The 16,720-nt window shown below is 36.9% G+C and overlaps 1 protein-coding gene across 4 annotated transcripts in view; it reads right to left on the bottom strand.

Moving 5' to 3' along the window:
* KHDRBS3 (KH RNA binding domain containing, signal transduction associated 3) overlaps nt 1–16,720 on the bottom strand; it is a 95,943-nt gene that overhangs the window by 54,018 nt on the left and 25,205 nt on the right. For all 4 annotated transcript variants that reach the window (XM_021298849.2, XM_005510809.4, XM_065054465.1 and 1 more), the window contains exons 2-3: nt 13,161–13,279; nt 2,213–2,329 (exon numbers count right to left, since the gene is read on the bottom strand). In XM_021298849.2, coding sequence (XP_021154524.1) covers nt 2,213–2,329; nt 13,161–13,279 — 236 coding nt within the window. The remainder of the gene's footprint in view (nt 1–2,212; nt 2,330–13,160; nt 13,280–16,720) is intronic.

Genomic DNA, 16,720 nt, shown 5'->3' with positions numbered 1-16,720 from the left:
GCCTGGACACCTTCCTGTGTAACCTCATCTGGGCGTCCCTTCTCTGGCAGAGGGATTGGACTGGATGAGCTTTTGAGGTCCCTTCCAATCCCTGACATTCTGTGATTCTGTGATTTCAATGGAGTGGAATAGAGCTCAGTTCTCTCAGATCAGCTCCCCATCCCTCCCATGTGTGTTAGACTGGTACATTCCAAGAGAATAACACACCATTAAAAATAATTCCATTGTATTACCAGATACTATTAAAATCCTAATAGTTCTGCTATCTAAAAAACAAAGCCCTAATAATTCCCCCCTTGCTTATTGTGTTTAGCAAACATCAGGTATCTTCATCCTTTAGTTTATTAAAAATAGACAGTTCCAGTAATACCCAGATAGGTATATACAAGCTATTCCAGCTGTATTATTCCAACCCAACTAGGCCCTCTTCATGTTCCTTTTTAAAAAGCCCAACCAGACCCACAAAGACAGGAACCTTCCTGTTTCTGAACACAAAGATCAATTCTATTCAAGTTTTCTGTGGAAGAAAAAAGCTCTCCAACTTTTAACAACATATTTGCCACTTAATTTAAAAACAAAAAATTACTTACAGTTCTGGCTAGCATCTCAATTAAGAAGAAATCAAAAATTTCAACAAAGCATTACCAAAGGAAACAAGAGAAGTTCAAATTAGTCAAATGTAAACCTTTAAGATTCTTCCCCAGGATTCTGAGATTCAAGTTGGAATTTGAACTTTTCAGCTTGAGCTTCTGCTTTTAATAAAACAAACTTTTATACTGCAGAGCCATTAGAAAAACTCAGGGGACTTCCTACTCTGTGACACATTGTATTTTGATATAGAAACATGTAATCCAGCAACAGAACATTGTCAGTTTGACACATTGCACAAGAACTGAGAAAGCTCACCAAGCATCATTTAAAACAGTATTTGGAGGTTTACTTTGGCATCCCGGTTTAGGAGCAAATTTAGCTCATATTCTTAGGTTCTCTACCTCTAGTCAAACTGTGTGATATTTCAAGTTTGCAGATTTTTATAACTGTGCAGCATTTAAATCTTAGGGTTGCATTGTCTGTATTATGTATTACATAACAGCTCTCATTTAAAAAAATCTATTTCATATCTTCAAGTCTTTATAATTTCATAAACCTAAGTTATATTTCTGTGAGTTCTGTTTAATAAATATTTTCAAGAAGGAATTAAAAGAGCTAACTTTTGACTTGTGCACAGAATGAAGTCATTTATGGTCTCTGATCAAGTTCTTGATAAATACTCTATAAATCACATAATACACATTTTGCTGGTGGAAAAATGGGCTGAAAGATATATAGTTCAGGAAATTCAGTAGCTAGCCCTCTACATCCCTGTTCCATATGTGTGTCATTACCAATCTTTATAGCACGCAGTATTTTTAAGTCTCCGATTATGTAACCGCAGAAAGGTTTCACTGGAGGCCTATAAAGCATGTTATGCTACAGGCAAGAAATATGTTCAGTGTTTTAATTTGTATCATTAGGAATGCTCCAATTAAAAAACACAGCTTACCAGATAGGTGACATCTCCTCACTGATGTACCATTATCTGCTACACATTTAGCCACATAGTAAAAAATGAAAGTGATTAGTGAAAGTACCTATCAAGCTAAAGGTCTTTTCTGCTGTCTGCTTGGGCTCTTGCAATGGATACATCCACTATAACCAAATATTTCCCGTAGAAACAATCACCATTTGTCAAATGCTTAAGCTGTGTATGTCATCCTCAGAGCTCTGAGTTCTGAGTTCTTTTCTAGTTGTAGTTTATTTTTCTCTTTGCCTGGAAATATTATTAAGTGATATTCAATTTCAATGTTAAGTGTTATTTTATGTGAAAATGTTTGGATCTAGAAGTCACATTCCTCCAAAAGTGAAAACACTCATGTTCACTTTGGCATTACAAGCTGCACAAGATCAATCTAGAACATGTCACCGGTAATGCCCACTTACATCCCCAAGAACCATAGTTTTGGGGGGTAATGAAGTACAACTCATGGTGGCCTCAAAATACTCATAGTGAGAAGACTCCTTAGAGAAAAGAGTCTCCACCTGAACCTAACCGATATCAGGATATCCTCTTATATTCTCCTGAATTTATCATGTTGCTTCTTCAAAGTCTCTAGGAAAAAACAATCACAAAAAGTAGGTATCAAACACTTCCATCAGCAACCTCAGTTCTTACCTTGGTCTTGTCCCTCATAGAACCTTTTCCCAAAATAGACATTTTTGTCAGTGTTTCTTCCTGTAAACGCTTTAGAGAATTGCCACGGGGACCCAAAAGTTTTCCCACAAAGTTGAACTGCAAGAAAACAACAACATTAAGCTCATTGGATTTTTAAGCACAAATAAACACCCAAAATAGAATATTTTGATGAAATAACTTTTGTTCTAGGTACAAACAAGTATTAGATCATAAACTACACAGTCATTAAGTAGAAATGTGTAGGACACATCAGTGGCTCCATCATGTAACAAGAGAAACACAGAAGTATCTGAACTCAAAGAACTCATAGTATAAAGAGAACTTTGTATTTATCACATTCAACACTGAGAACAGATGTGCTCAAACTGCAATTCAATTTTCAATTGTTACCAGGTACATAAAGCCATGAAACAAAGCTGGCAGCAATCTCAGATACAATGATAAGCAACCGAAGCTCTGAAAAAAAAACATCTTAATTGCCTTATCCTGCCTTGAAGACTGATGAAGTAATACAGCAACTCATTAAGTATACCCTAAACAAACACAATCAAGCAGGGAATTAAATCCAGATAACATAAGCATATAAATCCAGTCCCAAACCAGAATCAACATTCAAGATCTTCCCAACTACCTCTCAACCCCCATTATCACTCAAGTTTAACAAAACCAGTTGAGGTTCATAACCATGGCATCACACATTTAAGATAACTCGGGAGAAGAAAGTGGTGAGCCACAAAAAGGAAGGAAAAAACAACCATTTCCAGTTATAGAAAACACCAAAACATATTCCTGGTGCTCTTTTAGCCCAAAAAGTGACTCAGTGGGAAGGCAGGCTAAAGGAAACAGGTATCAAAAACCCATTCATAAAGGACAACAAAAAAGGTAGAATCCACCTATTGCCACTTCAATGACACAAAGCTGGATTTATTAAAGCTGGATGTAAACATTCTTATAAGCACTGCTACATAAAGCATATTTTCAGTAGTCCACTTCTGTATATCATGGAATCATTTTGGTTGGTGGAGACCCTCAATATTCAGTCCAACTGTTAACCTAACTGGCACTAAACCATGTCCCTAAGAACCTGATCTATGCATCTTTTAACACCTTCAGGGATGGCAAATCACTGCACTGTATTTCAGAAAGTATGTAATATTTGAAGGAGAATTAGGGAAGACTCGAGGATTCACTTAAAGTAGTCAGAACTGTTTCAGTTAGGGAAAAAAAAAATCACAGGAGCTGGAAAATACAAGCTATGCTTGGAAGTTGGTATGGAATGCTGTAAACATTTCCTGAAAGTAGTATTTTATTCCTGTATTGGATTTATGTGGCAAGGTTTTGGTAGCAGGAGGCTGCAGGGGTGACTTCTGTGAGCAGATGCCAGAAGCTGCTCCCATGTAGGGTAGAGCCAACTCCAAGGCAAATCCACCACCGCCCAAAGCTGAGCCCATCAGTGACACAGCATCGATGGGGCAACACATTTAACAAAAGGCAAAACCACTGTCGAGACAAGTGAGAAAATGTGAGAAAACAGCCCTGCAGACACCAAGGTCAGTGAAGAAGGGGGAGCAGGTTTTAGTTCTCTTATTTCTATCATTATTACGAACAAAAATAAACACCACATTAGAGATTTTCCATTTACAGTAAAATATGCTGGAATTATATCAATGTTGAGTATGTACACTCTGATAGAGTTGAAATTTCTAGCAGTAACATGAGTTAAAATATCCAGATGAAGTTTTATTCAATTTTTGTATTTAACTATGCAATGCATGGCTCTCAATATCACTTCCTAACTGGAACAAACAACTACCCAGCAATTAAAATACAAACTACAAATGATAAATGGAAGTGCATAGCTGCAACAAAAGTGAAATGCAATTTGTATGCAATCAAAGCAAATAAAGGGCTTCGGTGCCCAGAGAAAACTTGGGTGTTCCAAAGCACATTTGTTTACTCCAGCTGTATTGTTTAATTAAAGCCAAATAGCTTAATATGTTGTGTATATCTAAAACTTGACCTACAAAACTTTAATACTACCAAAAGTTGTTGTCTTCTGAAAACAACAAAATATCTCTAGTGTTGAAGCTGGACACAAGCAGCTGCACAGATGACATGATCTAGACAACGTTTAATGAACGTGAAAATGTATTAGCTGTATCCTGAGATCCACTGAACTATTCTTTCCTGTGCACTGAGGCTCCAAATATTAGATTTGACAAGTCTGAAGCATGAGAAGCCTGCCCTGCAAGTCTGAAATTCTGCTGATTTGAAAGCACAGTACATCAAGATGTAGCTTAAAAACAAGACAAACACTGAAGGTTACTAGAAAAGTGGCTTACAATGCAGTCCTCAAGCCTTTTTGCCCATACATAAAGCTAAAAAGCTTTGGAACAATTCAGTTGATTATTCCATAAATAAAACCCTTTTATGATATTGAATTAATATTTTCAGTAGAAAATAGATTTACTTCTGAACAGGTACTGGCTTTCATTTGAACTATTGGTTTCTCCCTTTTACATCAAATTGGAAACACCTGATTAGCAAATGCTTAGTTTGAAATATTTCATATAGAAACACTCAGATAACAACCACAGTTACTATCATCATTTACACACTTTTTCCCCAGCAGTCAAGGAGCAGAAGGACTCAAACCTAAAGGTACAAAAGTGTCACACACTAAGACAAGTTTTCATTAAAAAAATTAACAAATCAAGCCTCTCTCATAATGAAACAGAAACAAATAAGCCTGGCAGATCCAAGTTAGCTCTTACACAACACAGCTCATGTACACATTTCATGGACACTTCCATTCCTAGAATTTATTTGCTCAAGAGCACAAGAATAAAAAACAAATTCAGGTGTAGCATTAAACTTAAGTTTATAAACCACCTCTGGATTAGAGTCACTGGATAGTAACAGGAAGACAGAGCAGCTCTCTGCAGGTCAGACCAGGCACATTCACTAGGTCTGGCTCAGAATCAGACACACCAGGGTCACCTCTTGTCTCATCCTTCTCCCTGGTACAGCACAATCACATCCAAACTGCCGTGTATCACCAAAATTGTCATCAAGTTCACCAGCTCCAGCTTAGCATTGTATTAAAGCAGCCACGCTGCTTTCCAGCACAACATGGCCTGGAAGCTCTTCTCATATGTATTGTCTCTACATTAAGACAGCTTCTGATGTCTTATGTAAGAATCAGGATATTATCGATATTAGTATAGAAAACAGGCGATAAATTCCCCAACTCCAAGTTGCTCCTGGACCAGCTCTGAAGGATACACCCAATAGGTACCTCAAACAAAACTACAGCAAAACACTCAAGGCATCTTTTCAAAACCGGTATCAAGATACAGATTAACAGACAACTGAAGATGGGAAAAATTAACTCAGTTCAAGGCAAACAACACCCCAGCAGGGATAAATGGTACCCTCTGCAGTCTTACATCATTAGAAAGTATCACCAGATGTACACTGGTTTAATGAAAAAGATGCAAGATTTACAGGATGGTCTTGTTTCCTAAAATCTCTGAACACTGAAAGCACATTCCCCCATATTTACACCTCTGGTTTACTCTGTGCGTAAAGATACACCATGAAATGCAACTGCTGCTTCTCAGATTCCTCAGACATGGGATTCCATCCCTTGGCGATGGTGTTCACTAGCACACAAGTATTGGTTAATTATACTGAAAGCATGTATTTGTTTCCCTTTCACAGATTATCTTAAACTGCTGTGTAGCTACAAAATCTCCAATTGAAAACACATCCATAGAAAAAAGTTATATTAATAGAAACAAAAATGAATCTATAATCAGGTTTTTGCTTGAAAATTATTTCCTCTAGATATTCATAAATCATCATTTTAAGCAGCATTTCTCCAGATATAGTACAATGGAGATTATGGACATCACTTGTTTTGTCAGAATCTCCAAATCAAAATACGGCTTTAACAGTTACTTGGAGATTTATTTCCTTACCAGATCACTGCTTGAAAATAGTCCCTGAAAACAGTTCTGGAGAAAATAAAGCTACAAACAGCACACAGTGAGACATTGTCTTCATAAGCATTTGATCTACTATCTGGATTTCAGCAAAAAAAGGAATTAATGCCAATGCTACAGAGTTTTAAAACATATATATTACAGGAAGGGGGATATAATAGAAGAAGTAATCTTTGTTTATCCCCACCAAGACAAGCCTTCTGAGAATGGTTCATCCAGCTTAAAATACTTAGTGAAAATATCAACACTTGACCAAATGTTTTCCTGTAAAGCTCTAAGCAAGCTATTCTCTTTAAAGCCATAGAGAGCTTTCTTGGCATATTAGTTTCCTGCAATGGTGACAGGGTCACTAGAAAAAAATATAGTTAAATTAAGATACAGCGCACTTTGTCTCATAGTGACCTGAAACCAGGAAATCTTCAAGACTTTTCTTACTCAATAAAATAAGGTTTCTACAGAAAGGTAAATAAGTCAAGCATCTACTTTATACCACAAACTACTCTCCTTCATACAACACAGTAATAGGTATTTAAACATTTATTTAGAAGAGAAAGCTTGGTCAATTACTATAAAGTTGGTGAATATTCTTGATATTACATTTGATGCTTGTTCCTTCATGTCACAGTTATACAACTACATTTTCTCATTCCTACTCTAAGAAATCCTTAAAACAAAGGTATTATGAACAACTATTATTTAACTAGTCATGTGATTGAAATAGTAATCTCTCCATAACTTTATGTAACAACTGCAGATATATTGTATATGACAACGGCATTTTAAAATAGATATTTTCACCTTAAATGTTGAGCTAAAAGGCTTAAACTTATACTAGCCCCATAAGTTAGTACCTTTGAGAATATATATTTAAAGTATCACTTCAGGGAACACAACGCAGACCATGTCTTACCAACTTCTGAGATTAACCTGGTATTTAAGTGTAAATTTAAGAGCAACTCTGAAAATGGTAGCCTGTCACAAAACGGAAATAATTGTTGCCATAGTTTTGATCCATCTCATGGAAAGCCATCATCAATTCCATTTATCACCCATGGAAGCTATTTTTCCTCCAGATTCAGAACACTTGAGTTCATTAAACTGTCAAAGCAAAATCAGATTTCTGAGACTAAACTACTTCATAATGCATATTCATTCAATGTGTGGGAGGAGGGTAACTCCCTCCTGCCTCATTTGGACATATCTAAGCTATTAATATACAACACCTTGCGCACATTCTGGCATTTCATAGCAGCGTTAGGACAGATGAAGAAAGACACTCTACCAAGACAACCACACCACAACCATCCAGGCCAGCTCTCTTCTTCTGCCTTTAAGTCTGCACAAGTCTGAAGATTATTTTCAAGCATGAAATGCAACAGAAGTACAGGTTTAAGGGTCACATTTTCACGCTTGACCTAGACTCGGCTGAGGTATTCAGCTGATCAAACAGCAAAGTGAAATAAATCATGCTGAACTCCATTACCTAAGCTGACACAATCTCATTCCACTAACTGCAGTTTAGACATCCAGCATTCACATGGACTCCTACATACACGTAACTTGATTTAGAACTGAATCTTAACTCAAGAACTTTGCCATTTTCCTATAAGGTCACAACTAAGCCCTCTCCTCTCTGATCCTTGCTTGTAGCACATCCCAGTTACAATAGGATTGCAGAGACAGCGTTACCAGAGCATATTCAGACCTCACCTAAACACCTTAAATTAATTTCCATACCACAGCAATTCAGACTTCTCAGAGGAATCTGTACAGCTGGACCAACCTGAAAAATTTGTGACAAGATTGTATATAATTGGATTTTGTAAAGACTTGACTGGACCTGCAATCTACAGAAGAGTTTCCACAAAGTTTTAAGACTTATCATATCAAAAGATTCAAGTGGTTTTTATTTGTATAGGAGCTTGCAAAGAAAATGAATGAAATGCAGAAATTAAGAAGTTCAAATGTACAACCAGCCTCAAGCAGAAACCAAACTTAACTCCTGAGACTAACTATCTTGACAAATTATTTCATAACACAGTCAAAATTCAGGCTGTCTTCATTCTTCTATCACTTTCTATCAAGGTCCAGGCATGGAAAAAATGAAAACACATTTAGTCCAACTAGCTCTACTATGAGATATTAGGCCTGTTAACATTGCCAAGGTCTGAGCAAGACAACAGGTCCCAACTGAAGTATATAAACATACAGCACCACAGAAACAACCTAGAGCTGTTCGGTAGGAGGCAAGTGAAGCACATCAACATAGTGACAACTGTTTCTACAGCAAGAAGGAGACCAGAAACTCATAAGTTTTTTTCACGGAGAGCAAAGCAACCTGAAGAAGTGAAATACCCACTTTTGAACCTGAAATCTAACATTCTTTTGCAATAGAAACCCAGCTGCTCTGCACTCCCTTTCTGCTGCAGTTCACCTGTCACCTTCCAGGGCCAGCAGAGGTAACGAGGCTGAATTTGTGCAGCATTCAGCTATGAGGACATACCTGACAGGACAGGTAATGTGAGCAGGTGTTACAATGCAGGCTGATGGGATCAGAGCTGGGGCTGCCTGACCCTTGTTGTGGCCATTATGATTTATTCAAGGAGTCAGAGACATACTAAGGAAAAGGGCAGAGAAATACTTAAAGGAAATTTAGTTAACCCTGTGTGAACAGGGTTAGCACACTGGTAGAGCTGTTTTGGTCCAGAGATTTCATTTATCAAATAAATTATGATTGATATTTCATTAATCTTATTTAGATACCTAAACAGCTGAGGCATCTTGGCTTGCCAGAGTCATCACTGGCCAATATAAGCAAAGGAATAGTTTCTGCTAGCAAAATTACTTATATTGTATCATTTTCGGCTATAAAGATGAAGGGACTAGAGCATCTTTCTTATGAGGAGGGACTGAGAGAGCTGGGACTGTTCAGCCTGGAGAACAGAAGCTGAGAGGGGATCTCAATGTTTACAGGGTAGGTGGGTGTCAAGGGGATGGATCAGACTGTTCACTGTTGCCCAACAACAGGATGAGAGGCAACAGGCACAGACCAAAGCACAGGAGGTTCCATATGAATATGAGGAGAAACTTCTTTCCTTTGAGGTGCCAGAGCCTGGAACAGGCTGCCCAGAGAGGTTGTGGAGTCTCCTTCTCTGGAGACATTCAAACCCACCTGGACACATTCCTGTGTGATCTGCTCTGGTGAACCTGCTTTAGCAGGTGGGTTGGACCAGATGATCTCCAAGAGGTCCCTTCCAACCCCAACCTTTCTGTGAGTCTGTGATTCATAGTTACTTAATTTTCAGATATTAAACCCTGCTAAGGATTTAATAACTTTGTTTTTTTGATGCTGTTTAAAAGCAGAATCATTTATTTGGGGAAGCACTAATCTGTTCATAAATTTGAAACAAACTTAAGTTTTTTTCTGCATCACTTTCTGGATACTCAGGTTTTCTGGATTTAACCCAAACTAGTACAGCAATGCCAGTTTGACAGATTTATCAACTATTGTAGTGACTTGGTCAGCTTGAAACCACAGATTCTCAGTCCACCAGCACCAAAGAACATCTTTGAACATCTCCTGAAAGACTGGAGGTATCATTTTGTTCAGGATCTTACACAATAGTGTGGACTGCAGGCACATAAAAGCAGATACCAGTTTGCTAGGAGAACTGCTCTAAATTCAATATTCACATGCAGAAGAGCTTTTTGCACAGATTTCATCCATATTTAAATCTTAAGTTTCATTCTCAAAGCACTTCTTACCAATCCTGATCAGTAAGAAGGAGAAAATTGCTCATAAATCAGAACCAAATCTTTTAACCATTTATTTTGAGAAACTATCACTTGGTATCTTCTACAAATGACACTTTGCACTATCTGCACTAACACCTCTTGTAGGCAAAGTGGTCTAGAAAACTACATATATGCACAGAAAATCATGCTACAGGGGCATAAAGCATTTAAGTGAAGCATCATTTCAGGTTTTACAAGCACTATGTAATACCTTCTGTTTAAGTTCCGCAGAATAAGAATATACAATATGTACACTCTAAACACAAGAAACCAAGATGACTGAACTTCATATGTACCCCAAAAGACTTCACAAGTCATCCCTAATTTGAGCCCTCCTATGAACACACCTAATAGTAAGAGGATTAGTCTCCTGAGCAAACATTATGATGCAAAAAGCCTTTGTTCCTCTGCATAAAAACATTCAAAATTCATGTCACTGAAGACTACGGTGCGCCAGGATAATGCTCTCACTTTGTCATGTTGAAGCTCTGTCACTTTATACAATGTATTTAGATTTATTAGATGTCAGAAATAAAACCACAAGCCTGATCCAAGTATACAAGTGATACTAAACTGCAGTGACTGCTTGTGGTTTAGGGTGGGTGTTTTTCAGAGAAATTCAAGAGTTACTGTCATAAGTCTGAACTCATACTCACCTCCTAGACTATTCCTCTACAATGAGAAATTTTAATTCCTTTTGACTATATTTTAAAGCTTGCTCATTAAGTATTCCATAAATATCCATCTACATGTAATAAAATGGAAGCTTCTCAAAAATAGAGCCTCCCTACATGGGGGTAAAAGTATTCTTAAATAGAAAATATCTATGATTTTATCCACTTTGGCAGAAGGGAGTTTTGTGTGAGTAGAGATGCCAATATTCTGCTTTCTCTGGAGAAAGTCCTACTGGAGACATGGGAACTCGAATGGCATGTCTGTTCTGCACAGCAGTTGTACTCTGTGCCCTCTGGTGCTCTAAACAGACACATACAGGATTACATCAAAGCTCTGCTGGGTTACAAACTCCAGTCTTGTTCCATAGCACATACCAGGTTTTATTCCAGCTCAAATCAAATACTGTCTCCAGGAACCAGAACAACTGAGCACACAGCAGAGCATACCTGCACATTCGAAAGATGGAGAAAGCTTTCCTACCAGCTATCCTAGACAAAAATTTCAGTGTTTAGTCCTTTAAAGAGAGCTGACACTACAAAAAGCAGCAGAAGCATCTTCCAAAAGACAGTTTCCCTTTTTAACATATATTTTGCCTTTCTTCCCCTTGAACTCAAGTATCTACATCCCAACATCTAATAGATAAACACCCTGATTACAAACACTGACCATGTATCCTTCCCTTATATTTTACCTTCCTATGTTTGTTTGTATATAGCTTTTCCTAGTCATAAAGACAACTTTTAGGTTGGAGATCCAAAGAGGTGCTTGCATATAAATGGCATACAATCCTGAATTCAGTGAAGCAGTGTGCCATGAAACTTGGAACAGCAGTAAAGCAACCTCTGCAAGTTACTGTCAGAGACTGACAAGCATAATGGCTCAAACATTGTGGAAAAACCAATTCATTCAGCCACACGAGACAGGACATGAGGTGAATTCGGTGATACGGTGAATTGCGATTTGCGTATCAACAACAAGCTAACAAGGCCCAGACAAAGGCCATCTGGCTGACACAGGAGGCAGGGGACATCTTGATGAGCACAGAGCTCCATCTCTGATAGGCCCAGCATGGCACTAAAGGAAAAGTCAAGACCCTTTGAGATGGCCCAAGATCCTTCAAGACTTCTCTAGTTTTTGCAGTCACCCCTCGGTAACACCCACACAAAAGACCAAAGATAACACAAGGCCTATAAAGGCCCAACTTGTGCAAGCACTGGTGATATCCACCCATCATCCTGACGACCATTCCATCCACCATTCTCACCACATGAGCTGCACAAGACACCAGAGGATGCCACACATCACTGGATCTGAGACTACAGACCCCACCACACACAAAGCAGAGGCATAAGGATGGTGAAATCTTCCTTTTCTTTCTTTCCTATACTTCTACTCTTTTGCTTTCCTCTTCATAATATAGTAGCATAAGATTCACAGCCCCACATGTGCCGCAAACTTTGTTTACTGATTGAACCTACAAAAACATAAATCCTTCTGCCACCAAATCATTTGCCAATTGGGCCAAGCTGCAAAATAAAAGCCTTTTGTTTATGGACCTTAAGTATTCTGTATACTGTTTTCCAACCGGTGGGACCCATGAACCTGAGTCACCTCTACCCACCACTCACACCTCTGGGTGGGACATGACAGTTCCCAGTACAGTCTGTGAGGAAAACCCTGACAGTGTATAAAAATATATAGAAAGTCTTCCTAAAAAAGAGGGAAGGAATGAAGGAATTATTTTCTGCCGTGAGCAGAAACAGTCTTGATATCTCTAGTAGGAAGAACAACATGTAAAACAAGTGGAGAAAATGCTAATCTGATTTTCATAACATTAACCTTAAAACTTAAAAAAAGGACCCAAAGAATAAAGTAACACAGCCTATTAAATATTTAATCAGTGCTTCCAGGTAGCGGTATTTTAATGCAGGATAATACTTGGTAGTAAAGAATTACAAATTCACGGTGGCTATAGATACTAACAAAACAGTCCCTACCCCTCCCAAATAGACTGTATAATTTAGTAGTGCAGATTTAACTAACTGAAGAATAACAATGGCTGAAAATTAAGAGACTAAGAAGAAAAGTTACACAGTGAGTTACTTTAATGGTGCATTTTAAGCGGCACTTCCACCTACAATGAGAAAGTTTCAAAGCTTGGCATGAGGGCCAACTAAAATATATTTCATGCCTTTTACTACTCTGAAGTTTCAACTATCCTGAAAATGATTGATTTATCTTTTGTTCTCAACATACTATTTTTAATGTGTGACGGGCACCATTCATTCCAATAAGAACCATTTCTACCCTAGAACTTCTATAGAACAGGTTGCAGATCAGCAACAGTAGATACTATTAATACTGTTCTAAATGTAGCAGTTAAACTAAAGATATTAGTGGACTATCTTTTATAAGCATTTAGACTTATCAAGCATGAAAATTTGGCTTACCTTGGGGAATTGCTTCACTGGAATCAAAACTTTTTGTCCCAACTTCATGTTTTTATTGATGACTACATCGATATACTTTTCTTCTTCCTTTCCTTCCCCTTTTTGGAATTTCTCAATTTCTGTTAAAGGAAAAAAGTTATTTTCTCAGTTTAATAACAATCTAAAAGATAAGAATCTTCCAAGTCAGTATGAATTAACCTTAAAGCTAACACTGTATGGCATTATACACATGGCACAATGTATAACTAATATAGATAAATAGTTACTTAGGTCAATGAGGTCAATGTTTTGCCTTTTCAGGTTTTAATGCTCGTGTTCATATCAGCACTTTGAATTAGCATTGTAAGCATTTTAAATGCTAACTTTTAGCTTAATCCTTAGGATAAGTTTACATTTTATATGACTCAAGCATGAAAATCTGGTCTTAGATACTATTATTCATTTTTAAATTCAAGAGCTTACAGTATCGTTTAATACTAGACTATTTTATTCTTCTATACTATAACCAAAGTATACAGCTAATCATGGTTGTCTACAGTGCACTTATGAGCAAATATCAAATCAATCTTTCAAAATTCCAGGAATGTAGACCATACCCAAAAATGGTAAGATTTAGTGTTATACTAATAACAAAATGATTAGGAAGGAGATTTAGAAGTTCAAACCCAGGCTGCATGACTCATTCCAGGGATACACACAAAACTGATCCTTGATTCTAAATATTGACTCTCCATTGTGCTTCTGAAATATTGCAGATTTCATTTCACTGGTGGGAAAACATGAGTGTGAAAGGAGACTAAAAATGAAGCACAACTTGAACCCTTTGCTGGGCTAGAGTCCCACATGCTGTGTTAAGCATGTTAGCACAGGACATACCAAAATTCAAACAATTTTAGAAGTGCAATGAGAGTTCCTCTGTGGACATCCAGCATTTGTCCTCCATAATCATCTTCAAATATCTCTTTTCACAACAAGAAACAGCCTTCTACTCGACCAGAACAAGTTAGTGACATTTATGAAGAACTTGAAGATTTAGTGGTAAGGTGAACTTACGCCAATAGTAACAACTTTGAAGTACCAAGAAACTGATCAAAAATATAGAAGAAAGCATCCTTTAGGTACACTTTAAAAGACAATTTAGTATGAAATTACTACTCCTGTTTTTCATTGGATATCAACACATTTCTTACTACTGAAAAAAATCTATGCACCATTAGCGGCTTTAACGAATACCAACCCCTTCCCATTTACCAGAAATGAAGATATTAACATCTTTCCTGATAACAAACTCCAGTCTGATACACAAGTTTTCACCTCACTAGTGCAGAGCAGGGAATAAACAATTGCATTTTTTCAACTAGTGTTCAGTGACTGAAGAAAAATCTCCAAATCCCTGAGCCCACAGGCTGGCAACAACTACCAAGGAACATATTTTAACAGCTGAATCCCAGCAAAATTGGAATTCACATGCTCTTTGTAGACAGCTTTATGGAATAGAGAACTATAGGCAAATAGACGTATAGTTACATTAAAATTCATTTCCAGATGAAATTAAGACAAATGTATAGGGCATGATGTCCCTACTCAAAGCAGGTGACTGGGATTTTTTAGAAGTCAAAGTTTCCACATAACACATTGAGAATTAAGAGACTGGTACTATCACAACACTCAAATACAAGTAGATTACTTTTAACAGCCCTGCTCCTTGATACAAGGCTAGTTATAATAAAACTCTGATTTGTCTTGGAAAACAAGACTAGATACTTGAAGGTTTGCATGTTTTAAGAGTGGAAAACAAACATGACACTGATTTTTAATGCTGCTGTTGGTATATGCTATTAACAGTATAAATACTCACAACTTGAAACTATGCAATGAGAAGTATGTTGTTCTTTAATAGTAAGTATCTCTTGGTGTAGAATATTGCTAAAGTTGTAATAAAAATACATTTTAATGACTGCAGCAAATGCAGTTAAAACAAAATTTAATATGATCATTTAGTATTGGTTTTAGATGTTAAAACTAGAATTTCTTCAGAAAAATCAGAAAAGCACAGTTCAACTCCATTTAAGATTAAAACAATGCACTGTGCTGTAGTATTTTGCAACAGATCAGTGCACCAAAGGTTCCTGGTAGATTGATAGAAGATCTTTAGGAGTTTTCAGTAGCTATTATTAGTGTTTAAGTAAAGGGTTTTTTATCCTGAAGTAATCCAAACTCACAAAATAAAAGCATTTGTAACATCAAATCTCAATGTTTTTTATGAACTGGAAAAGTTAAATTTGTATTCTCTTGTTGAATCATATACTGCTGTACACCACTGCAAAGTACAGCATGCACTGCAATCCCACTGCCCACCTAAAAACTTAATTTCCTCAAAATTTGTTTTCTAGATGCAGTAAGGAATCTTAAATTAGAACCACAAGCTGGAGTGAACAGTGGTTTCACGACCTGAGAAACTGCCAAGAAATATTACACCTAAAAACGAGTTTCGTTTCAAGGAACATTCAGATGCCTCAAACGGACTTGTCAAGGTTAAAATGCACTTGAGGAGTTAAGAGCAGAGTTCTAACAATATCTCAGTAACATTCCCCAGATAAGCCAGCTGCACAAATTCCTTAAAAGACTGATACATTGGTTTTGGTATTTCCCAAATATTTTAGCTTAGATCAGTTTTTGAATTTAGTATTTGAAGGACTTGACTGCAACAACATGATAATTGCTAGATACACTCAGTTCTATAGTATTTTGAGTAACTTACTATAAAGAAAAATTAAAGGTCATAAAAAAAAACTCTTGCTCTAGGAATCACTCAACTTGAAGTGATCGAAGTAAATATTAAAAGAAATCCATTTATTACTCTGAAGATCAGTTCCCCCCTCCAAATAGCTACATGCTTTTCAACCATTTTAAGAGCCACCATTTCCTAATTTATCCCAACTCCCACTGTTTAATCAACTTACCATTTGCTCAAAGCTACTCAGACCTAGAAGAAGCTGCCAATTAACTCTTAGTAAAAAGGATCACAATTTTCCCCATTAAAGTCAAGTGACTTGTTTTTCTTCTAATAACCAGCCATAGCACAAAACAGAATATTTTTTCCTATTATGGTCCAAAGTTAATCAAACTGACTTAAGACTTTATGCATATTCACTGCTATCATAAGCTTTTCATTTTGAATGAACAATGTCAAGGCCACTGAATTACTGAAAATTTATCTTGCATTAAGACCACATTTTACATCAGATAATTGTTTTTTGTCATTTCATTCCACTCAAACCTGAGCATGAAATAGTTAAGCATTAGAATTTTACCCATAACTGCACAGCTCATTTAGTATCTATCACATACATCAGGCTTTAGATAATTAGGGAAAAATCATGCCAAATCACACAGGAAATCCCATCAGACTTTCAAGGTCAAATGCATAGCAAGATTTGCCTTGTCTTAATCCTTAGATTATATTCAGTACTGCTCTCCTATACAAAGCTGTGACATTTCCTAGATCAGAAGTAGTAAATAAACATGTGATTAAAGCTTCCCATAATGCTAGAGATTAA

This window comes from Columba livia, chromosome 2, assembly GCF_036013475.1.
Source record: "Columba livia isolate bColLiv1 breed racing homer chromosome 2, bColLiv1.pat.W.v2, whole genome shotgun sequence".
NCBI lineage: Eukaryota > Metazoa > Chordata > Aves > Columbiformes > Columbidae > Columba > Columba livia.
Note: the sequence above shows the minus strand (reverse complement) of the source record. Positions and strands in the feature narration are given on the sequence as shown.